General features: G+C 42.9%; 1 protein-coding gene across 2 annotated transcripts in view; it reads left to right on the top strand.

Annotated features, from left to right (window-relative positions):
- The window catches only part of mmp24 (matrix metallopeptidase 24), a 72321-nt gene that overhangs the window by 43464 nt on the left and 5624 nt on the right, over positions 1-23233 (top strand). For both annotated transcript variants that reach the window (XM_026166541.2, XM_026166543.2), the window contains 3 exons: positions 12368-12529; positions 15474-15688; positions 19986-20124. In XM_026166541.2, coding sequence (XP_026022326.1) covers positions 12368-12529; positions 15474-15688; positions 19986-20124 — 516 coding nt within the window. The remainder of the gene's footprint in view (positions 1-12367; positions 12530-15473; positions 15689-19985; positions 20125-23233) is intronic.

The raw sequence follows: 23233 nt of genomic DNA on the forward strand, positions 1-23233 counted from the left end.
GGACGTTGGGAGGACGAACGGACCTCATTTTCACCTGGGCTTAAAACCTGACGAGGGACGGTCTCCATTATTAACCTGCTGACTCCTGCAGGACAGAGCTGAGGGCACGAGTTCCCACGAAGAGGCGGGAGGAAAACTTTATGAATGAAGTGTTACGTGTAACTACATGTATTTATAAAGTGTAAAGGATTCAGACGCACACTTTTATTCCCTGATCTTTCTTGGCTCTTTTCTGTTGTTGTAAATCCCACAGACTGTCTGTGAATCTGCTTTTCAGCCAGCAGCAGCGGCCTGAAGGAGCATTAGCCGACCTGTGAGGCAAACGGGTGTTTACACCTGCAATAACTTCAATATATTTAATGAGGCCCTGAGAAATCTTTGCCTCAGTTACAGGCGCACCATCGTGAGTGGGTGTGAGACGTGTCCACAGGACATTTTTACAGCTGAAAAAATGTTTTATGCTCTGTTAAAAAAACTGCAACCAGATCAGTTTTACAGTCATGTCGGATTTTTTTTAAATTCTTAACTTCATCACACCCTGTGCATGTGCGGCTGCTCTGAGCGGGCTTTTCCCATCACAGCCAGGAGCGTTGCTGGATGAGGATTTGGGGCAAAACCACTTATTTACAATTTTTTCATCAGAAAATTACATTTTCGAGAGATATTTGCAGACAGTTGAGATGAGCATTGGAAGTATAGAAAAGTCCGGTTCTTCTTGATTGTGTGCACGGCTGGTGTTCTTGGCTCTTTGGCTGGTTTCTCCCGTTCTGTATCCCATATTAGAAAATGATTGTGACACAGAAGGAATCTCAACTAGAAGATGATGCTGTCGCCAAAGGGAGGCAAACGTAAGGTCCTTCAGACATAAGACCTTCTGTCACAGCTGCGCTGGCAGACCGTGGGGGTGGACGACCCAAACGCAGGACTCTTGTGCGTTTTATTTACAGTGGAGTAAATAACAAGAACACAATTAATCCCGGTGAGCTCCCTCTTACTCCCGTGTCTCTCTGCACTCCCCGTGCGTGCTGCCCTTTTTGGCTCCACGCTCCTCCTGCAGGAAACAACAGAGGCAGCCGTCAAACACTTACTCCTGCGGGCATACACAACCAGCACGACGCTACACTTAGACACGCACTCACTTGGACTTTAACTCAACGATCCAGCGTCGAGGAGCTCTCAGCTACTCCTATGTAGCTCCCCCGACAATCCTGATCAGCTGCAGGTGTGTGAGGTCCTTATGTGTGGACACACCCACCAGGCCTGAAGGTGCCCGTCACAGCCACACCCACACACACACGCGCGCACACACATGCCTATACATACACAAGCATGGAAACAGGACAGCAGCACAGTGCTGAAAAGACACAATATAATACGAGTCCACAACTGCTCATGGACCCTGGTTCGCTCAGACCCAGGGTCCCTGACACTTACATACGCTGTCAGTTGATTAAACAGCCACCTATCCCACGTGGTGATATGAGCATTCAGCATTTACCCAGAATGCACTTTCCCCCCAGAGTTTTTAGCTGTGAATGATCAGAAACAGATCAAACGTTCAGCGTACCAATGCCTGCTTCTGTTCCTCTACATCAGGGGTGTCCAACTCCAGGCCTCGAGGGCCGGTGTCCTGCAGTTTTTAGATGATCTATCACAGCTGGTTCAAATGGCTAAATGACCTCCTCAACATGTCTTCAGTTCTCCAGAGGCCTGGTGATGAACTAATCATGTGATTCAGGTGTGTTGACCCAGGGTGAGATCTAAAACCTGCAGGACACCGGCCCTCGAGGCCTGGAGTTGGACACCCCTGCTCTACATCATAGACGTTAAACTGGTACAGGTTATTGAAACTGGGATATATCCTATGATACTGGTGCTCAAAGCTGGTCAAAGAAAAGCAGACTTTTTCTTTAGACTCTTGGTGCATTAAAAATTAGCTTAACGTTATTCAGCCCTGAAAATCTCATGTGGACATCTCCGCTTTTTTATGATGGCTCAGAACAGACGTAAAAAATGAGGTGAAATGAACTTTGAGGTTCTGTAACTGTAACAGTTTCTCCTGCATGAAGCTAAAACGTTACATTGTTTCATTAAATATATAAAGGTAAATAAAAAGTCTGATTCTGAGAGGGTACGGCGGCTCTCTCTGCTTTCAAAGCTTAACCAACGCAACAGTTAATGTTTCTGTCTCGAGTCGAGGGGAGGACATGTTCTTCCATTTTTACGATTTACAGACTTGATTGTATAGGCGATGACTCGAGGGTTAAATAAATCTGTCCTCTCCTAATTGTAAGACTATTTCAAAAAGGACTTTATTTCTAGACAGAAGTTGGTAACGTTGATAAATTGTGGTTTTATGAAAAATGTGCAGTGTGTTAATGATTTTTGCCAGACAGGAAAAAATATTCTTGGCGGGTAATTTTGATCGCTGGTATAAGATGAACTCATTTCGACGGGTTCCAGTTTAACAAAGCAGGCTCTGTGGACACGTCAGACTGGGACTACTTGAGAAACAGGTTTCATCACAGACATATCAAACATCGTCTTTATCACAGGCGAACAGACGAGTGCAGGGGCAAGCGTGATAGAAGAAGTCGTTATCCTCACCGCGGGAAGGCAGACCGACCACGAGGGGACGGGCAGAGAAAATGGAGAGCGACCGCAGGGGGATTCCCTCAAGCCGTTGTACATGAAGTGTACGTCTTGTGCTCTGAAATCATCTTAATCTTTCCTGCAAAGTGGAAGAAAGAGAGGGGAGATAAAAGCTGCTGGAGGGATGCGGGGGGAGGAGGAGGATGAAAAGGAAAGCAGTGGTGAGAGAGGGGGAGATAAAAAAGAGGGATGAAAGAAACTGCAGCACACAAGGACAGAAGAGCCAGAATCTGTGAAGGTGTGAGAAAGTGAATAAAAGAACACAGTACAGAGTAACGGCAGCAGGAGGCATGAAGATTAAGCCAATATTGTAACAACCTTACTCTGTAGCCACACGTACTTCTTAAACCTGGGTGCAAAAATTAAAGCATTCATGCAGTGTTCACATTTCTCACTGGAACATAAAATAGTCAAATCTGTATCTCACTGTTTTGTATGTTTCTATGCAGATGATGTAGTTCTGTATTTCACTGCCCATTCTGCTCAGCGGCCACAGCAAACATGCAATGTTCCTTTAATCCAGTGGTTCTCAAACTTTTTACATCATTCCCCACATGGCAGGAAGAAATATTTTCATTTTCTAAACGAAACAATGACAGAAAAGCCGAACTGCAACTTTATTTCAATAATAAACTACGGTGGCCCTTTGAGGCCAAACGGACTGCAACTTAAGAGACACCAGCAATAAGAAAAACGCTGCAAACGCACAAAAACACAACGGAAATAGGAAAAAACAGATTTACCAAAACACAAGGGAAGTGTTTCTGGGGAGACAATAACCCGACGGACCAGTTGTAGGAACCAAAATATGCTAAGAATTGCGCTGAGAGACACTTAAAAGAAGTGGAGGATCTATCGGTTTTTTGAGGAAAGAAAACATGAGAGGTGTGTTAGCCTAACTATTAGCCTATCACACTTACCTAGCATGTTTTGGTTCCTGCAACTGGTCCGTCGGGTTATTGTCTCCCCAGAAACACTTCCCCTGTGCTTTTGGAAATCTGTTTTGGGGCGCACCTCCGCCTGTCAGAACTCCACACACTTTGAGAACCACTGCTTTAATCGCAGGTCTAACACTTGTATAAAGATGGACTCAGTTTTGGAGAAAGCCGGGAACTGTCCTTCTGGAATTATCCTCTCAGCCCCACGAGCAGTGTTGGTCAAGTTACTTGAAAAAAGTAATCAGTAACTAATTACTGATTACTCCCCCCAAAAAGTAATCCCGTTACTTTACTGATTACTTATTTTCAAAAGTAATTAATTACTTAGTTACTTAGTTACTTTTTAAAAACACGATTTACAACCTGAAGAGGTGATAAAGTGATAGATCTTTCAGCCCAATTCTACTTTTTCTACATAATCCATCATACAAAATGTAATCAAATGGAAAAGTCTCTTTTTAAAACTTGTTTTATCAGTTTTAATCTTTTAACTTTATGCATCAAGCAAAACATTTAATTATATGCAACATTCTCTGACTTGAATAAATTAGTTTAACATTTAAACCTATTTTCTACACATTCCAGCACATAAAATAAAATATTTTTTGTGTTTTCACTCACTCTTTCAAACAGATGCAAGTAAAACACAGCAGAAAATAAATAAAGTCAAAGACTCAGTGGTCCTTTTGCTCTATTTTCACCTGTAAAGCAGGAGCAGGGTAGGCGGAGGGTTACCCTGGTGCAGGTGTGCTGCGGTCAGTTGAAGAATCCGCGCGAGTGTCTCTGTGAGTTTCCCATTACGTCGTAGCTACTCGGTGCTTGCTCGGAAGTTTAGGGGTTTTTTCGCTGTAAAAAGAAGTTTTCTTCCCACGCACGATGGACGCTAATGTTTTTGTCACTTTTTATGGAATCAAACTCAAAGTAAGGTCAGTACTTCCACACTTTAAACGCTGCACGCTCATACTCTCTCCCGCACTCGATATATGATCCATTGTTGATCTGCACACAGCTGCTGTCACCAACGTCGCACTTGCTTACGTCACTGTCATGAGACATTCTCGCAAAAAAAATCACGGTTTTAGTAACGCAGCGTTCCTACGGGAAAGTAACGGTAATCTAATTACCGATTTTGCAATAGTAATCCCTTACTTTACTCGTTACTTGAAAAAAGTAATCAGATTACAGTAACGCGTTACAAGTAACGCGTTACTGCCCATCTCTGCCCACGAGTGACTCTGACTATGGCTACAATGATTTTTCAGTATTAAGATCACTTTCATTCGTCATGATTATTATTCACTGATTTTCATGATAAAAGTGTTTTCATTTCACTTCCATGTTGCGCGACTTTCCTGCACTAATCTGATGCACCGTACAGCTTTAAGGACGTCTGAGTTGATGCAACCATCGCATTGTTTTTCTTGCCCTACATGCGGCGTGTTTCCTGGGCATTGAAGAAGTTAGCTCTCTGACTTCTTGCACTAAATCGAAATTCAAACCAGGGATGATGTGCAGGCACATCGTCATCATTAGCGAGCCACTCTGTGTCATGTATTGATATGGCTATGTCTTAAGGTGATGACCTTTGAACCAGATGTGGTTGTCCGAAGGAAGCCCCGTTAAGTGGCTAGTTGTAAGATGGACAGTGTTCAATAAAGCAACATAAAGACCGTGCTTTATGTCCTGATTCAATTCGGAGTGCTCTGCCCAATTTAGTAATAAGGTGGGCACACAACAATGGTGACGAGGACGACACGGACCTGGATTTGTTTTTGTGAGAAGTAGACCCAGCGGCGGCACGGTGTTAGCGAAAAACTTGTGGGCTAACATGGAAAAGTCGGGTATTCAACCGTTCACCTGCTACACTGATCCAGCTATGCTCAGACCAAGATGGACGCGCTGGTTAACATCCTTCGAGTTGTTTGCTGATGGGAAAGGTCTTATTTTGACGGATGATGCTACAGACGCGATCAGACAGCGGAGACGCGTTCTTCTACTGCACATGGCCGGACAGGATGTGCAGGACGTCTTCTCCACTCTACCACAGACGGGAGAGGCAAAGGATTACAGCGCTGCGGTGACTGCGCTCAACACTTACTTTGTTCCTCAAGTGAATGCAGCATACGCATGCCAAACTTTCCACAAATTGTCCCAAACACCAGGTGAGACTGTGCAACAATTTTGTACACGTTTGAGGCGAGCTGCAAAAGACTGTGACTTTCAAGCTGACAATGATAACCAGATACGGGACGCTATCCTGAGTAAATGCACTTCTGAATATGTACGGAGAAAGCTGCTTGAGGAGGGTCCAGGCTTAACCCTAACTCGCACGTTAGAGGTGGCTTCACACTGTGAACGCGTGGAGGAGCAGATGGCGGCGATGAGCGTCGCCGGGGAAAAGAAAGGAGAGGACACGGTCAGCTGGATTTTTACAGCAAAGAAAGAGAAGAACAACAGACCAAAAGGAAAAATGAAAGATGATAATAAAACAGAAAGACAGTGTTACAGGTGTGGTTATACTGACCACATGGGCAAAGATCCCAAATGCCCAGCACGAGGACAAACATGTCACAAGTGTAATGGTGAGGACCACTTTTCAAAAATGTGTCGTACAAAAAGACAAAAGAAACAAAATGTGAATGCTGTTGAACAAGATGATTATGCATTTACTGTAAATGATGATAATGTACCTGAGAAACTTACCTTTTCTGTTGGGGGAATAGAGTTGAAAATGTTAGTTGACTCTGGAGCTACAAGTAATGTGATGGGAGAAAACATATGGGAAAAGCTAAAAGCTGAAAAGATAAAATGTCGCTTATATGTACCCAAAGAGCAGAGGAATTTATATGCATATTCCTCAGCACAGGCACTCACGGTTAAAGGTGCATTCAGATGTGAAATCAAGATTGGTGACAGGACTGAAGAGGCTGAATTTATTGTGATTAGAGGTAATGGTGAACCACTCCTGGGGAAAAAGACTGCCATAAAGTTAGGAGTGTTGAAAATAGGTGAAAATGTGGCGGCTGTCACAGATTTAAAGCACACTCTTAAAGAAAAGTATCCAAAAGTGTTCAAAGGAGTAGGAAAGCTAAACACCAAACAGATCAGCCTGTACATTGATCCAAATGTGAAACCAGTAGCACAGCCACTGAGGCGCATACCTTATCATTTGAGGGATGCAGTGGAGAAAAAGATCAATGAACTAATCGACATGGACATTATAGAATGTGTAGAAGGACCTACACCTTGGGTAAATCCTGTAGTGGTACTCCCAAAGAAATGTGACAAAGATATCAGAATGTGCTTAGACATGAGAAAAGCAAATGAGGCAATAATCAGGGAAAGATACCCCATACCCACTGTGGATGAAATCTTGCAAGGACTAAACGGCTCTGCAATCTTCACCAAACTCGATCTCAAGTGGGGATACCATCAACTAGAGCTTACCCCGGAGTCAAGAGAGATAACTACATTTGCAGTGCACAACGGAGTATACCGGTACAAAAGGCTAATATTTGGAGTCTCATCAGCTAGTGAGCAATATCAGCATGAGATTGCCAATGCACTAGCTGGCATTGAAGGAGATGAGAACATTTCAGATGACGTAATCATACACGCGCCAGACCAGGAAACCCATGATAAACGCCTGCATGCTGTGATGAAGAGACTCTCTGACTGTGGCCTGACGCTAAACTCAGAGAAGTGTCAGTTCAACATGGACAGACTCGTGTTCATGGGAATACTGCTGACACAGAAAGGCATTGGCCCGACTGAAGAAAGAGTGAGAGCTGTGGTGGAAGCCCGAGAACCGAAGAATGCTACAGAGGTGAGAAGCTTTCTTGGACTGGTAGGCTTCAGTAGCAGGTTCATACCACAGTTTGCTACACTCTCTGAACCACTAAGACGTTTAACTCGAAAAGAAACTATGTTTACATTCGGGCCAGAACAAAAGCAAGCATTTGAAAGACTAAAGACTGAGTTAGCCAGAGCAGGTACCCTAGCCTATTTTGACAAAGAAGCCCCAACCAGAGTCATAGCAGATTCAAGCCCTGTAGGCTTGGGCGCAGTGCTAATTCAAATACAGAACGGAGAAGAGGTACCAGTGTGCTACGTAAGTCGGAGTTTAACAGACTGAGAAGCCCTAGCACTAGTATGGGCATGTGAGAGACTACATCCATATGTGTATGGCAGGAAGTTTGACCTCATCACAGACCACAAGCCATTGGAGGTCATATACAGCCAGAAATCTAAACCTTGGGCACGCATAGAAAGGTGGGTTCTCAGACTGCAACCATATGACTTTAAAGTAGTGCACATTGCGGGAAAGCAAAACATTGCGGATTCACTGTCAAGACTGCTGTCTGACACCACGTCCAAAGAGACACATAAGCATGAATCTGAAGAATATGTGAGATTTGTTGCAGTTAATGCTACTCCAAAAGCACTCACAACAAGAGAGGTTGAAGAAGCCTCTGCTACAGACTCAGAATTAACAGAAGTGCGAAGAGCTATTGAAAATGGACACTTTGAAAAATGCAAAACGTGCACCCATTGCAAATGAACTGTGTGTCATCGGCTACATAGTTTTGCGGGGAACTCGCATTGTATTGCCAGAAAACCTCAGAGCTCAAGCACTGTCACTAGCTCATGAAGGACATTTAGGAATTGTTGGAACCAAACAGCATCTCAGAACAAACGTTTGGTGGCCAGGGATGGACAAAGCTGCAGAAAAATTTTGTAAATCTTGTCACGGATGTCAAGTAGTAGCCAGACCAGATGCTCCTGAACCACTGAGAAACACACTTTTACCGGATGGACCATGGCGAGATGTGGCGGTAGACTTACTGGGACCGCTATCTTCGAGCCACTCAATACTTGTACTGATAGATTACTACAGTCGGTACTATGAGTATGATGTAAGGTCATCTACAACCGCTGAAAAAGTCATTGACTCTATTGACTGTATATTTAGCAGACATGGGCTACTAGTTACCATCAAATCTGATAATGGCCCACAGTTCAAATCTGAGCTGTTCAGAGAATATTGTGAAACTAATGGAATCAAACATATAAGAACTACACCAAAATGGGCTCAAGCAAATGGAGAAGTGGAACGGCAAAATGCATCATTGATGAAAAGAATCAGGATCGCACAAGCCGAAGGACTTGACTGGAAGCGAGAGCTACAAAAATATGTAACAGTGTATCGCAGCATTGAACATCCAACCACAGGGAAAAGTCCCGCAGAACTCCTGTTCAACCGCAAAATGAGAGGAAAGTTACCGAACATCAGTGAGGCAAAAACAACGGAGTTGGACGTGCGTGACAGAGACGCTGAACAGAAAGGAAAATCAAAGATTTCTGCTGATGAACGAAGGGGAGCCGAGTATTCAAAAGTTGACTCGGGAGACACAGTGCTGGTTCAACAAGACAAAGTGGACAAGTTTACAACACCATTCGACGCAACACCACACAAAGTTGTAAGCAGAACTGGAAACCAAGTCATTATTGAATCACCAACAGGAGCTCGCTATCACCGGAATACCACACGTGAAGAAATACGAGACGAATGAGACCAGAGAAGGAGACTATGACACAATACCTGAAAGGGAGGAAGGTGAAACACCCACAAAGACTGACACCTTCACTCCAACACCACAAGAGGGCTCCCAGGGGCCCGAGAGACCAAGTAGATCACAGAGGGCTAAAAAGATACCCGAGAGGTTTCGTGATTTTGTGGTGAAATGAACTATAATATGTTAAGGTGAAGAGGTAACTTAAAGTTGGCAAGTTTCAAGTTCATATGTGTATTTTGACATGTATATATTGAAAAAAGAAAGGTACATGTGTGGTGAGACAGTTAGATTATATACTTGTTAGAAAGTAAGACAAGAAGAATGTTCAGTGTTGGAAAAAAAAAGACATCAAAGTTATTACAACTAAAGTTTGAGTCTAAGGAAAAGGGGGATGTCATGTATTGATATGGCTATGCCTTAAGGTGATGACCTTTGAACCGGAGGTGGTTGTCCGGAGGAAGCCCCGTTAAGTGGCTAGTTGTAAGATGGACAGTGTTCAATAAAGCAACATAAAGACCGTGCTTTATGTCCTGATTCAATTCGGAGTGCTCTGCCTAATTTAGTAATAAGGTGGGCACACAACACTCTGTAGCTTTGCTTTCTGTTGCTTTGGCGTTTTTAACTTCACTCGATTATGTTCATTTCATATCTCACTGTCTAAAGTCTTGCATGCCAGTTCAGGAAAGTTTCCCTGCTTTCGAGTCGTGATCGTGTTTCTGTCAGAGAAATGTGTCCTCACATAAATTAATTTTTCTCATTCTTGATCGTGACTTTTCTGTCGGTCTGTCAGAAATAGCACGTACTAATATTGGTCCTTCCAGCTAAAATCTGTGAATACGTCGCTGAGTGTGTCCTCAGCCACGTCTGGGTTTTCTTTAGAAAATGCTGCACGTTTTCTAATTGAGATTCAGGGTTTGTTTTCCTCTTCAGTCAAACAGGAAACGCTGTAATGGCTGCCAGAGGTGGACGGGGTGATTGGCTGTTTCTCCATAATGCTGTGCTGCTGCAAGTTTGTATAAAACCACTGGATTCAGTTAAACACAGCAACTTGCCAGGAAATAAAAATATATAACTGGACCCCGTTAAACTTCAACAGGAAACACAGAAATTTCACACTGACATCACTTCAGTCTTTTCTAAAAAATAAAACAAGTTGTAGAGGAAGCCCTTTACCCGTTACTGACTCTAAAATGACTGGTTTTAAACTTTAGGAGACATGCTGATGAGTGTATAGGTCAGTAAAAATCATTTCTCCTGAATAGAACAAACGAGACAGGAAACAATGAGTCGAATTGGAAGAGACCTCGGGAAGAGGAACTGAAAATGAATAAAAGGATTGACACAAACGGTCGTCAGCGTCTGCTCATTTCCATCTCCATTAGTCTGTAAGTCAGGCGCAGGCCACCGAGGCTATAATCTTCAAACAGAGTGGCCTCGGTAAAGGAAAAAGATAATTATGTTGTGTAATTTGGTTCAAACAGAGTCAAACCAATTACAAAGCTGAGGGAAAGTATTAATTTGAGCTCCGCATTCAGACAGTAAGAAGTCATTAAACACATGACAGCAGCTCTGGATCTCTGCTCAGAGTCTGGCTGTAATAAAGACCCCACATGAATACACGACGTCTGGGAAAACAAGACCTTCTGTTCTCCTTCGTAATTTTACTTTTGATAAGTTGTGATAAGAGCACACGTAACAGCGTGAACTGTAGAACTGGAGCTGTTATTCTGGCTGCTATCAGGTGCTTTAATTGGAAAATTGAAACCTGAATTTAATTGAAAACTATTGAAAAGTCTGTTTTTTCCAGAACCTCAGCTTGTGCTTCGATCACATCCTTCAGTTTTTTCCAAAGACTTCCTGGACCTCAGGTACTTAATCTGAATAAAATCCTGTTTATTTACGTCTGCATATGTGAGCTCTGATGAATTGTTGAGACTTTGTGAGGATGCATCACACCTGGTTCTGCTGTGGTGCATAAACTGTTCTACGTGAAACGACCATAAAACTGCACAAAATGGCCAAAAGTAACACAACTAATGATAACTAAGAAGTCCAAAACAACTACCCAGGTGTGAAACGGCCACGTAATGACTAATTAGCACCTGACTCATGAAAAGCAGTTACATAGAAAATGTGTAACACCCACAAGGAGAGTTTTAGAAATGACAGGAGGACAACACGGCTGTAAAAGATGCAAAGTGAATAAAAAAAGGGAATAAAAAAGGCCAGAAACAGACTGAAATGACCAACAGTGACACAAACTGACAACTAATTATGGCTAAAAGATACTAAATAAATATACACAATGGGACAAATTAAAAAAGCAGAGTTTTGATCCACTCACATAAGGTTTCTAACATGTCGCGGAGCATTAATTGTGCGCATGAACATGGATTGTTTTCACATTTTCATCTCACTGTAACTAGTTTATATGCAGATGATCCAGTGCTGTGTATTACTGCCCATTGTGCCACAGCAAACATGCAGCGTTCCCGTCATCACAGGAGCATTAATGAAACAGCCTGACTGCGGAGCATCTCCACTCTGATGGCTTCCTGCTCCAAATTCAACATGTTTGCTTGTTCTCCAGCGTATTTTAGTCTCGAAAACAGCCGTACATTATTTATACATTTGCAGATTATGAATTTAAAGTCGCTTTCTGTGAGACTGTGAACTCTGTGAATTTTGCAGGCAAACAGTACGGCGCGCTCTGAAGTAATCCCCGTCAAGCAGCAGCCTTTGAAGAAGTGGACTTTAGAAACAGGAGCTTTGGATTCACCAGCCTGACAGTCGCTTCCATTCGCCGCCAATTCTGCTTTTGATGTGAGATTCATATTACACAGCTGATGAGTCAACACATCACAGGCTAACTTTAGCTCACTTTGCCGGCGCCTTTGACGCCGTCTTTGGTCTTTGCTGTTTACACTGGGGAGGCTTTGTTCTGATTCAGACAGGAGGGAGATGTTGAGGCTTTCTCAGTAAACTGATTCTCTTTTAATGAACCGGCAGCGACGGCCTGCAGGCAGCACAGAGATGCTCCTGTTTTCTGTTTTATCACCTGATTTCTGAAACAAGCTTTTAAGGCGCTGTGAGTGATGTTGAAAGCGATGCTGCTTCTCTGCTTTGCGTTCTCTAATCTCATCATTTTTTCCTCCTCCTCTTTGTCGCCTCTCCCCTCTAATCATCTTCCTCTCTTTCCAGGTAATGATTTGTTCCTGGTGGCGGTGCACGAGTTGGGGCACGCGTTGGGTTTGGAGCACTCCAACGATCCCAGTGCCATCATGGCTCCTTTCTACCAGTACATGGACACGCACAACTTCAAGCTGCCGCTGGACGACCTGCAGGGCATTCAGAAGATCTACGGTGAGCTCTCGGGTTTAGTTCTGTGTAGGCTGTAGCTCGGGAGGTGGAGCAGATCGTCTACTAATCGGAAGGTTGGTGGTTCGATTCCTGGCTCTCCTTGAGCGAGATACTGACCGCCAAGTTTGTGTCAATGTCAGCGAGAAGGTCCTTAAGAAAAGGTGCTTGAGTGAATGGGTTTAAGTCAGTCATTTGTTTAAAGAAACATCGTTAGTTTGGGTTTTTGTCCTTTTAGTTGAAGAACAAAAGATTTTCAGTCACTTCTTTATTTCAGCTTTTCAGACGATTCAACAAACATTAATGTCACTTTTGTCTCCAAGTGTGAGAAACAAGTAAAATCCCCCAAATATCCATCCAGGTTTGATTTTAGCCAATTCCCTTTTTTAATAGCACATAGACAGGAAGTAGAACTCAACAAATGTCAAAATAAAAGCCAAGAAAATCGAATTTGAATTAAAGACACTTATTCCAAATTATTGAAAAAAATGAAGAGACTTTCCTCTCATAGATGTCTGTTTTGTATCCAGCTGAGGACATCATTCTGTTTACGGTGTACTGACGCCGACAATTTTGGGTCAGGATGACGCAAAATACACAAATATTGTGTGAAGATAAAAGCAGAAGGACCGCGCAGTGAATCGAAATGTAAACTCGAGCGCTCTCGTTTCGTTCTTTTCTTTGCGGCGCTCCAGTTTATCCTCCTACACACTTCAGCCTGCAGCAGTTTGGAATCAGTTTAATGTCAAAGAGTCGGTGAGGAGCAATAAATACGAGTTTCATGGAATATTTGATGGACAGTGTTTGAAAAGTAAAGTTAAAAATATCACCGTTGAACAAAATAATCATGGTTACAATCTTTGTTGAGCATGAAGCTGTGGCTAATTGTGTGTTTGATCTCTGACCCTGCCGACGTGTCCTTGAGCAAGAACGCACAGGACAGAGCATGAGCAACCTGAACGTCAGCATCTCCTCTAAACAGCCAGCGGCTTCTCACAGGGTTTTGGATCGTCGCAGGAAATAACCTCTGCGGTGAATAAAAGGTTTACGACACGTTTCAGGAGGATGAGCTTCATAAACTTTTTATAATTAAACTTTTTATGATTTCATTTTATGAAAAGCCTGCATGCCTTAAGCAGAAGGAAGATGCTGACGTTATAGATGCATGGTCAATCCTGAGTCTGTGCTGTGCAAACGCCTTCTCCGGGACAGAGTGTGTATTTTATAGCAAAGAGGAAAATATATGAAGCTCATATTAGAGCTCTTCACTTTGAAACGAGGGATCTTTTAAGTCACTGCACATTTTCATTTGAAGAAATTTGCCTGCGTTAAATGAAAAACGTGATGTTTTGACTCTTTTCTGCCTCTGACTGGTTGAACAGGTGACTTTACGCTAAAACAAAAACCAGTAAAATTTGAATATGAAATATTAATTGAAAAAGCCCCGAGTGCAGCTGCAGGAGTGTTCGGCGTCCGTCAGCCGGCAGCGGAGCTCGAACGTGAAGAAGAGCCCGGCTGATAAGCAGACCTGAGCCGTCTTTGCCTGGAAAGAAAACGCGAGTCTTTCCCTTTGTGTTTACACCAGAGACGCTGTGTTGCATTTCAGAAAAGGCGCAAAGCCTCGCGTTTCACTGAACGTTTCTAAGTAAACAAAGAAAAGCGAAGGCCTGTCAGCGGCAGGCGCGTTTCCTGACAGGCTTTCTGTCTGCGCTGAAGTAATCACGACAGCTTCTGTTGTAATGTAGTGTAACATTTATTTGTGATGCAGAGACACAAAGAAAAGGCAGGGAAAAGAAACACGTCTGCTCTGTTAAAGATAAGAACATTTCTATCTGCACCATCTCTCACAAAACACCCAGGTAGCTGAAATCTACTGTATCTGCAGCTTTTTTCATCACGCTTCTCTTTTTCTTTGCTTTGGTTTCCTTTAATAATCAAAGCAAGAAGGTTATCTCGGCCCTCAGAACAACTGAGCCTCACATTAAAGGTCGTGATACACAGGTGACATTTGAAGTCAGCGTTGAAGGGAAATACCGGCCAAAACTGTGCAGTCGGCGGTTTTTCTCCGCTGCACTTCATTGTTCAGTGTGGATAACAAAGCCTGTTATTTTATCTGCTCAAAGTTCATCCTGCTGGATGTGCTGCTCTCAACACCAGCCACCACAACAGCACCGCACTGTTCATTTTACAACGAGACTGTTTCTGTGCAATTTACCGACTCGTGTTGGTACGCTTAGAAAAAAGAGAATAGATTTTCTTTTCCTGTTGGAACATTGAGCGTCTTTGTCATGGACGGATCTGCAACAGAAAGAGTTTCTGTTTGTTTTTTAATAAAAGGCAGAGGAAGTGGAAAAGAATGAAAATAAGACGGACACCAAACAATGCAGACTAAAGAAATGAAAAGGAGAGCAAAGCAACCACAGCAGAGGCCTAAAATGATCTATTTTTGGCTGCTTGGCACAAAACAACAATAAGAAGATGCAAAAAAATCACCAGAAGTGTCACAAAGCAGCACAAAGAGACTCGCAACTAGAAAAACCCAAACACAGAGAGACACAAAGGAAACATAAAACCACACAAAACAACCACAAATAGACACAAAAACACGCACGATGGACAAACGAGATGGGGTGGAATGAGCCGCACTGCTGTTTCAGGCGTCTCGCTCCCGTGTCGATGCGAGGCAGCGATTTAAGCAAACAGATTTATAATCCGAGGTTTTCCTTCTGCCCATAAAAACAAATGAGTCATTGAACCAAATGTACTAGTTGTGTTTCTGCGGTCTGCATAATGCTGTCTCACAGGCTCTTACATAAGAAGTCGTGTTCGCACAGCTGATGACCAGTGACTCATGCTGCTGTGGGTCTTTGAGTCTCAGTGCTCTTAATGATCCTCTGGAACCAATCACGGTGCCCGACTGATTCATGCTGTGATTGACGTGATTCTCCAGGCATCCCCACAGCCATGCTGGAACCCACCCGGCCCTTACCCACCTTACCCTCTCGACGGACGCATTCGACCTCCGAGCGCAAGCACGACCGGCATTCCCGTCCGCCGCACCCGCCCGGTAACCGGCCCGCACTGCCTGGAAACGGCAAACCCAACATCTGCGATGGCAACTTCAACACTGTGGCCTTCTTCAGACGGGAGATGTTCGTGTTCAAGGTGAGCGGAGACGTAGCGGCGCAGACGCCTGCTGCTGGTCTCTTTGACAGTGTTCAGTAACAGTCGCTCATTTTTGAATTCTTTGATTACTTTTTCACGTTGTTGACAAAGCCAGAAACTTGTGACAGCTGACCAAGGTGACAAATCAAGACAGTTAATGTTATTTTGGAGTGAATCAGTTTTCACATTAGTTTTCTTCCCTTTGATTAATTGGTGAATCTCCAGTAAAATAAAATGATAGATCATTTCAGCTGGCAGGCTGACGTCGTCTCCACAGATGAAGTTCAAGTTTTCAATGAGGTGTTATTGTTGTGAAATCAAAATGACAGGATGGTATTGTAAGATACTGTGCATGCATAATAATTATTAAAAATGTCGTTTTTGCAAGTTGGTATGTGGTTGCTAAGCAATGCGATGACATCATAATATCTGGTAGAGATAAGAGCCTTCAGGATGCTCGATGTACCCGTCTGCCAAGTTTGGTTGCTCAGCTCCCGATCAGGCAGCAGCTCGCAGACAAACAGGCAGAAGATCGATGATTCATCACATTTCTGTTCTTTACGCCCAAGAAAACCTGTCACTGTAGCTTTCCAGGAACTCTAACTCCTGGATTTTTCTTTTCTGTGGTGATTTATTGGGATACATTAAAGACCTGGTATAAAATATCAAACTCAATCTTAATTCTGATTCATCAAAGGTTGTATTTTCCACCACAAATGCAACACAAAAGTTACATTACAACACTTTTAATTGTTTTTAAATAATTTCACATTATTTTTTAACTACATTTCCCAATTTAGGAAAATATATAATCGCATTAGTCCTATTATTTTTATTATTATTTTACAGGTGATTACAATGATGAAGCAAGTAGCACAACACGTATCAAACACGTTGATAAATAATCATCATCATCGTCATCATAATAATTAAAATAATACTAATTTTATATTAAAAAAAAAATGTAGGACACAAATTGAAAATATTTTTGAAAATATTCAACAACAGCATTGAAAACACCAAAACAATGTAAATTATGAGGGACTCCATTAAAATAAAGCAACAACAAATCTCATATCACATTAAGATATCTCTACGATAACATAAAATAACTATTTTTTAAGTATTAAAAAACAATTAGACCACTGGGTAAGTCGGTGAGTCACACAGCCGTGGGTTGCTATAAAAAACAGGGTGTCACTGGGGGATTTAGATAAAGCTTAATTGAACATTACGGGAGGAGGATGCAGAGTAGCAATGATGTTGGAAGTATGGTTGAAGTTTATGTCTCATAATCATTATCCATAAACGCAGGTTTGGACGGCGTGGTCCAGATTAGTGTTTAGGAAGGTAACGATGGCTTTAACACTGCCAACAGTATGGGTTTGGACGCCACCGCGGGGCCGCTGGTGCTAAAAACGACCACTCTCATGGTGCCGTCAGATGAAAGAAGCAGCCCAGTGGCATATGGCGCTATCCAGCCTATGATCATTAGCATCAGCCATATGCTTCCAGTACAGTTAGTAACCAACCGATGCAGCTCTGTAGGCGCTTGCATGCCAGCACACAGCAGGCGTGCACATTTACAGCGTGTTGCATGTAGTAGTATAAACTGTATGGCTTTATTTAATTTTATATTTTAAATGTTTAGATATTCAAAGCACCCAACAGGCCAAAGACTGTAGAGAGATGAGCTAATACCAGCAAGCTTGCCAAGTAACACACACAGATACCTGCACATCAGTGTGACGCAGCATATAAATAAAATATTAGGATGTGGAAGGTCTGTTTGTGCAGTTAAGTACAAAGTAAGATGAATTTTTAGTCACTTAACTGCATTTGAAATGAGTTTAAATCATGAGACTAATTTTAATTCTTAATATAGTTTTTAAATGTGAGTTATAAACAGTTTACCACCTGTAGCGTTTGTATAAACAGGATGCTAGCCCATAGAGACTCGTATCATTTTAATATGGGCGTCAATGAGGACTGACTCGTTTTTGGAGACAGCCTCGAGTGGACATTAGTGGAAGTGCAGGTTTGGGTGCTAAAGCTAATTTTACAGCAAGACGTGATTGATGTGATGCTCCAGTAACTTAAAAAATAACAATTTGATATGACACAAGCAACAAATCCAGTTTTTTTATTTCTCAGAAAACTCATCACCACTAGCACTGCTAAAGGCTAGCTAGCCTAGCTTGGCTTAACCGTTGCCCCTGCAGCCTCGAACTCTTTTGCCTCATACTGGACAGTGCCGAGTTTTTAAAAGTCCAACATGGTGCAGAGTAATGTCACACCAACCAATCGTTAACTTTTGTCTTGTAAAACTTGTAATGCTTCTTTAGCTTAAACATAAATCCTTCTCTGGATCTCACCTACTGTTCTTACAGCCTGCAGTTAGCTAGCTAGCCCTACCTCTGTTTTGAGACAGAATCTCATCCTGAGCAGAAGAAAAATTCATTTTGGATGTCTTTGATATTTAAACTGAATGTTCGAAAAGGTCACAGACTCGTCTGGCTCTCTGTCCTTCCTGCCTGTCAGTGAGTCTCTCTGTTTTCTGTCAGTCTCAGCTGGACCTGTCTGTCTGCTCTGCTGGATTCATTCCCATTGTGACAAAAACAGGAGAAAATCTTCAATCATCACTTAAAACAGGATCCTGTGGCTGCTAGATCAGCGGCCAGCATGGATTCTTGAGTCAAACTAAGTCAGAAATGTAAAGTAGTACTAATGTATGCTGTCGTATTCTGATCGGCTTCCTTTTAAAAACACAAGGCGGGTAGGCGGAGCTCCTGCACCTGAGATGCCTATGCTGGATATGTCCTCTCTGTAATATCATACAGGCTCAAGAGTTTTAAAAGCAGGTTAAACTGAGTGTTTAAAACAGCGCACTGGGATTGCATCTATTATTAGAAACCTCTTTAATATGAACGCCCACCACTAAACAGGAGAAATATGACAGGAAAGAAACACAAAATTGGGCCACTTTAAAAACTCACAAACCCACAAAGCTCATTTTGGTTTTCCTTTGACAAATAAAGTTGATGCCACCTACAAAACAGATGGTGGCACTAACATGTAATAAACAAAACAAAGCTTTTCTCGTGTGCCCCTGAATGACACAGACAAGCATCCAATAAATATCAATGATAGTTAAAAATGAAGCCGCCATTTCCACGGAAGAACTGGGTCCCTGAATGCACCATCATCAGTCAGGAAAACAAGCATCTTTTGTCTCCTTTAAACTGGAGGACGGGGGCACGCGAGGACATAAAGAGCAGCGAGAGCTGGTGGGCGTCTAAAAGGAGACGCTCATTATGGGATGTTTCCTCTGTGAGAAGCACTCATGGCTTCTTTGCTGAATGCAAAGCATTGATTTTTCTTCTCTGTTTGGGTTCAGACAGAAAAGCATTAGCGTCCACTCGATGATGTTAGGCCAGGCGAGAAGCAGTGCGCGTGCGTGTGCACCCGACTTATACTGACAGTTATAGAAAGCGAGGACATTTTTAGGCTGTTCCTCTGTGGAAAAGCACTGAGAGTCCCCACAAAAATAGAAGCACAAGCGAGTGTGTGTGTGTGTGTGTGTGTGTGTGTGTGTGTGTGTGTGTGTGTGTGTGTGTGTGTGTGTGTGTGTGTGTGTGTGTGGTTGCGCGCGCACATCATTCAGCGGGGGGACTTAGCTTGGCTGTGTCCTAGATTCACGAAAGCCAAATGATAATGAGCTCAGATTGATGCTCGCCTTCTTCTCCTCCTCTTCAGCTCCCCTCTCTCCTCTATGCTCGCCTCCTCTTTCCTGCTGCCTCCCCTCCCTGTAGTCCTCCTCTTAACTTGCATAATCATTTCTTTCACATCTCAGTCTCTGTCTCGTCTTTGCTCGTCTTTTGTTCCAGTTATTTCTTCTCCTCTTACCTTCACAGTGGTTTCTGTTGTCGTTCTGAGCTTCTCTCTTTTGTTGAAAACATTTAAACACATTCTCCACAAAAGCTCCAGATAAAAAAATGAAGCCAACTTTGTTAACGATGAGAATATTTGATAATAACTGTTGTGCTTCAGCTGTTACACATTAAGCACTTCCGGTTCTGCTGGAGGACTTGACTGTTGTACCGTCACTAAGGACACATCTTCTTTATCTCTGCCAGTTTTCGCTCTCCTCTCACCGTCCTTTATGACCAGCTGCATGACTCAGATTCTCCTCAGGTCACCTGTAACTCCTTCTCACGCTTGTCTAATTATGGAGTTCGGGACGTTGCCGCCGTTTTAGCACAGCGCTCTGCAGTGATGAATTGTGGGGCTTTTTTAGGACCGGTGGTTTTGGCGTCTCAGGAACAACAAGGTGCAGGAGGGCTACCCCATGCAGATCGATCAGTTCTGGAAAGGCCTGCCACCTCGCATCGACGCCGCCTACGAGAGGACTGACGGCAAATTTGTCTTCTTCAAAGGTATGTGGAATAAAATTTGAGGTATACAAATAGTTTCCTTTTTCCTACACTGACTAACAGTTAATATCGGTGCGTCACAGTCCTGCTGGAACTAGGATTTTATTTCTGAGGGTCCAAACACATGTATAGATAACTGTCGTATTTGTTAATGGCATCAACAGATGGAGGAGCATTCTAAGAGTAGGCACGGGCAGCGATTCACTCCTTTTGCCTTTGAATTTTATTTGACCCTCAATGAAACTGTAAACTCACTGAGGGACATTTGGTTCATGTTGTATTGATGTTATGTGATCTCATTACTGACCAAACTTATTTATTTTGCATAATTTAGCAGCCGTACTAACAGGCATCACACGCTCGGCCTGTTTTCTGAGAGCAGGTGTATAAAAATCAAAAGCCTTACATTTAAATTCAGCCTGCTGTCGTGTTGACGGTCGGCTTTTCGTGCACCACTTCAAATATTTTGAGATCTCTCAGCAAAGTCACGTTATGCTAAATCGTTCTTGTGCCTCTGTGATGGAAACTCGCTGTCCTCCACTGTGTCAAAGCAGCGATCCTTAAGTGTCGTTTACCTTTTTGAGAAGTCGACAAAGTTGCAGGGAGGTAACTCTGTGATGTCGACCAAGTGGTGAGCAAAGTGTGTGCTGCTGCTGGTCCTCTTGTCCTTTCAATGTTGGATCAGTGCATTTACACCCAGAATAACAGTGTTGGGAAGGTTACTTTTAAAATGTATCCCACTACAGATTACAGATTACATGCCCCAAAATGTATTTAGTAACGTATTCTGAATACCACCTTTTTAAACGGTAACTGTAACAGAATACAGTTACTCATATTTTGTATTTTAAATACGTAACAGTGGTACATGTTACTCCCCAACACTGCTGAATCATTTCCACATGAAATTCAGGTCAGTTTCTGTTAGCGTGACAGTGACAGACATCCTGAGGTGCACAAAAGATGATGTTGATAAGAACATCAGCCAAATCTAAATCAGATTTTTTTAACAGTTGTGTGATGTTTACATGAGAAGGTATGCAGAATTAAACAGAGGAATATAAATTCAGGTCTGACTCCTTCCTCCACCTTCAGTCTGAGCTTAAAGATTTCTGTCTCTCATTTTCACTGAGGCTGAATTTACCTGCTCTAAAAAAATCTCTTGATTTTACCTGATAAGCTGAAAAATTCTCCAGAATCTGCCACCTGCTTCAGCGCTATGAGGCTCTGTCCTGCTCTGTGCATGCCCGCCTTCTCCTGATATTTAATAAAGTGTGAAATAGAGAATGGTGTGGCGGCGGGGAGCACCCGGCCCAAAGGCCCCTCGTCCCCTTCCTGCTGACTGTGTCTCTCGTTTTCTTTCACTCTTTCTTACGTTCCCGTCAGCACTGACACACTCTGTCTTTGCATCACTCCTGAGGACATCACGTTCACTTGTGTTCAAATCTTAATCTTAGATTTGCGTCACACTGATGAGAAAAGAGCCAAAGAAACACGTGATTAATGATTAACAACAAAAAGCGCTGCAGGCCGATGGCAGCAGGAACGTCTCAAACGGACAAGGAGGTTCATCCCAGAAAAACGAGGAGTGCGAGGAGCTGACAGTCAAACGGACTCTCAGGAAAGAACAGTGAGAAAAAAGTCACGTCTAACCTTCAAAATAAAACAGGAAGTGCACTGATAGAGGCACCAGGATCAGACCCACTCTGGCTGAGGGTTTTTCTCATTTCTCCAATTTGCCCCTCCTCGTCTCCTCCTGCTTGTGAACCGGAAATCAATCTCAGCACGCCATGTTGGAGGACGCGTGGGCGTGTCCTTTTAAGTGTTTTTTACCTTCAGTATGTAAAAGCAGAATCGATGGACTGTTTAACCAGCTCATCCTCTGTTCACGTCGCTGATGGGAGGGGCTGAGCTGGGTAGGATAGCAACACAGATCCAAGAAGCAGTCCTCCTCCTGACAGGATCTGGATGTGTGGGCGCCTCATGCCACAGGTGAAAAGGACACACCTGTGCGACCTCCTCTCTGCTCCAGGTGCTTTTTAGGACGTGCTTCAAAATCAACTGTCCAGATTGATTTACGTGTCACAGGCAGGACGAGAGGAGAGAAAAACCTGCGGTAACCCGACCTCACCCCACTGAACATTTACAAGGACTGAGTGACGGGAAGCTCTGAGGAACGCCGTCACATCATATTTTCATTTGCAATAAAACGTTTGGTGACAAATTCTCAAGTAAATGAAATAAAGTGAAGGATTTTCAGCCGTGCTCTCAGACTTTTGGACCCCTCGTTCATCGACGTCTTCTGCCAGCCAGGAGCAGAAATTAATAGCTTTGCTCTGTCTGAGCTCTCAGCTGCTGACTCTCTCTCACACACACACACACACACACACACACACACACACACACACACACACACACACACACACACACACACACACACACACACACACGTTGGGTATTCATATCTTGTGGGGGCATCTAATTGACACAAGCCCCTCCCCTAACCCAACCTAACCATAACCTAATTGTAACCCTGACACTTGAATCACATTTTAAGTCTCAAAAATGGCTTCAAACTCGTAGCAAACCTACAAGTCTTGGTCCCCACAAAGATGTGAACACACACTCACACGCACTGCAAAGCTTTATTCTCATGTTTGTGAGGACGAACACATATTTGTACCAAAATGTTTAAATAAGTCTGAATCAAACTTTCCAGTTTAGAAGCCTTCAAGTTAAAGGATGTAAAAGACATTAAAAAAACATCAGAAACTGTAATTTCCTGCTTAAATCTACCCATTAATTCATAATGTACATTACAAACTGCTTTAAATGCCTGCTGAGTAGCTATTAGTGTCTGTAAAGGACATAATTGGGATTCAGTGGCTTTGTATTAATCTTTGTTTTTACTGTGTGTGTTTTTCCAGATGATCAGTACAGGCTTCCTAAAGGAGCGTCTGTCACAGCAGGATATTTAATCAGCCTTTAAAAGGGGCTTCGTGGAGTACTTTTATTTATTTAATGTCTCTTTGCCTTTTCGCCCATATCCTTCTTCCGAACAGTGAGAGCTGAATATTTAACAAAGCTACAGAGCAGCTGTTTTAATCTTTGT

The sequence above is a fragment of the Astatotilapia calliptera genome, chromosome 5, assembly GCF_964374335.1.
Source record: "Astatotilapia calliptera chromosome 5, fAstCal68.1, whole genome shotgun sequence".
NCBI classification, from domain to species: Eukaryota; Metazoa; Chordata; class Actinopteri; order Cichliformes; family Cichlidae; genus Astatotilapia; species Astatotilapia calliptera.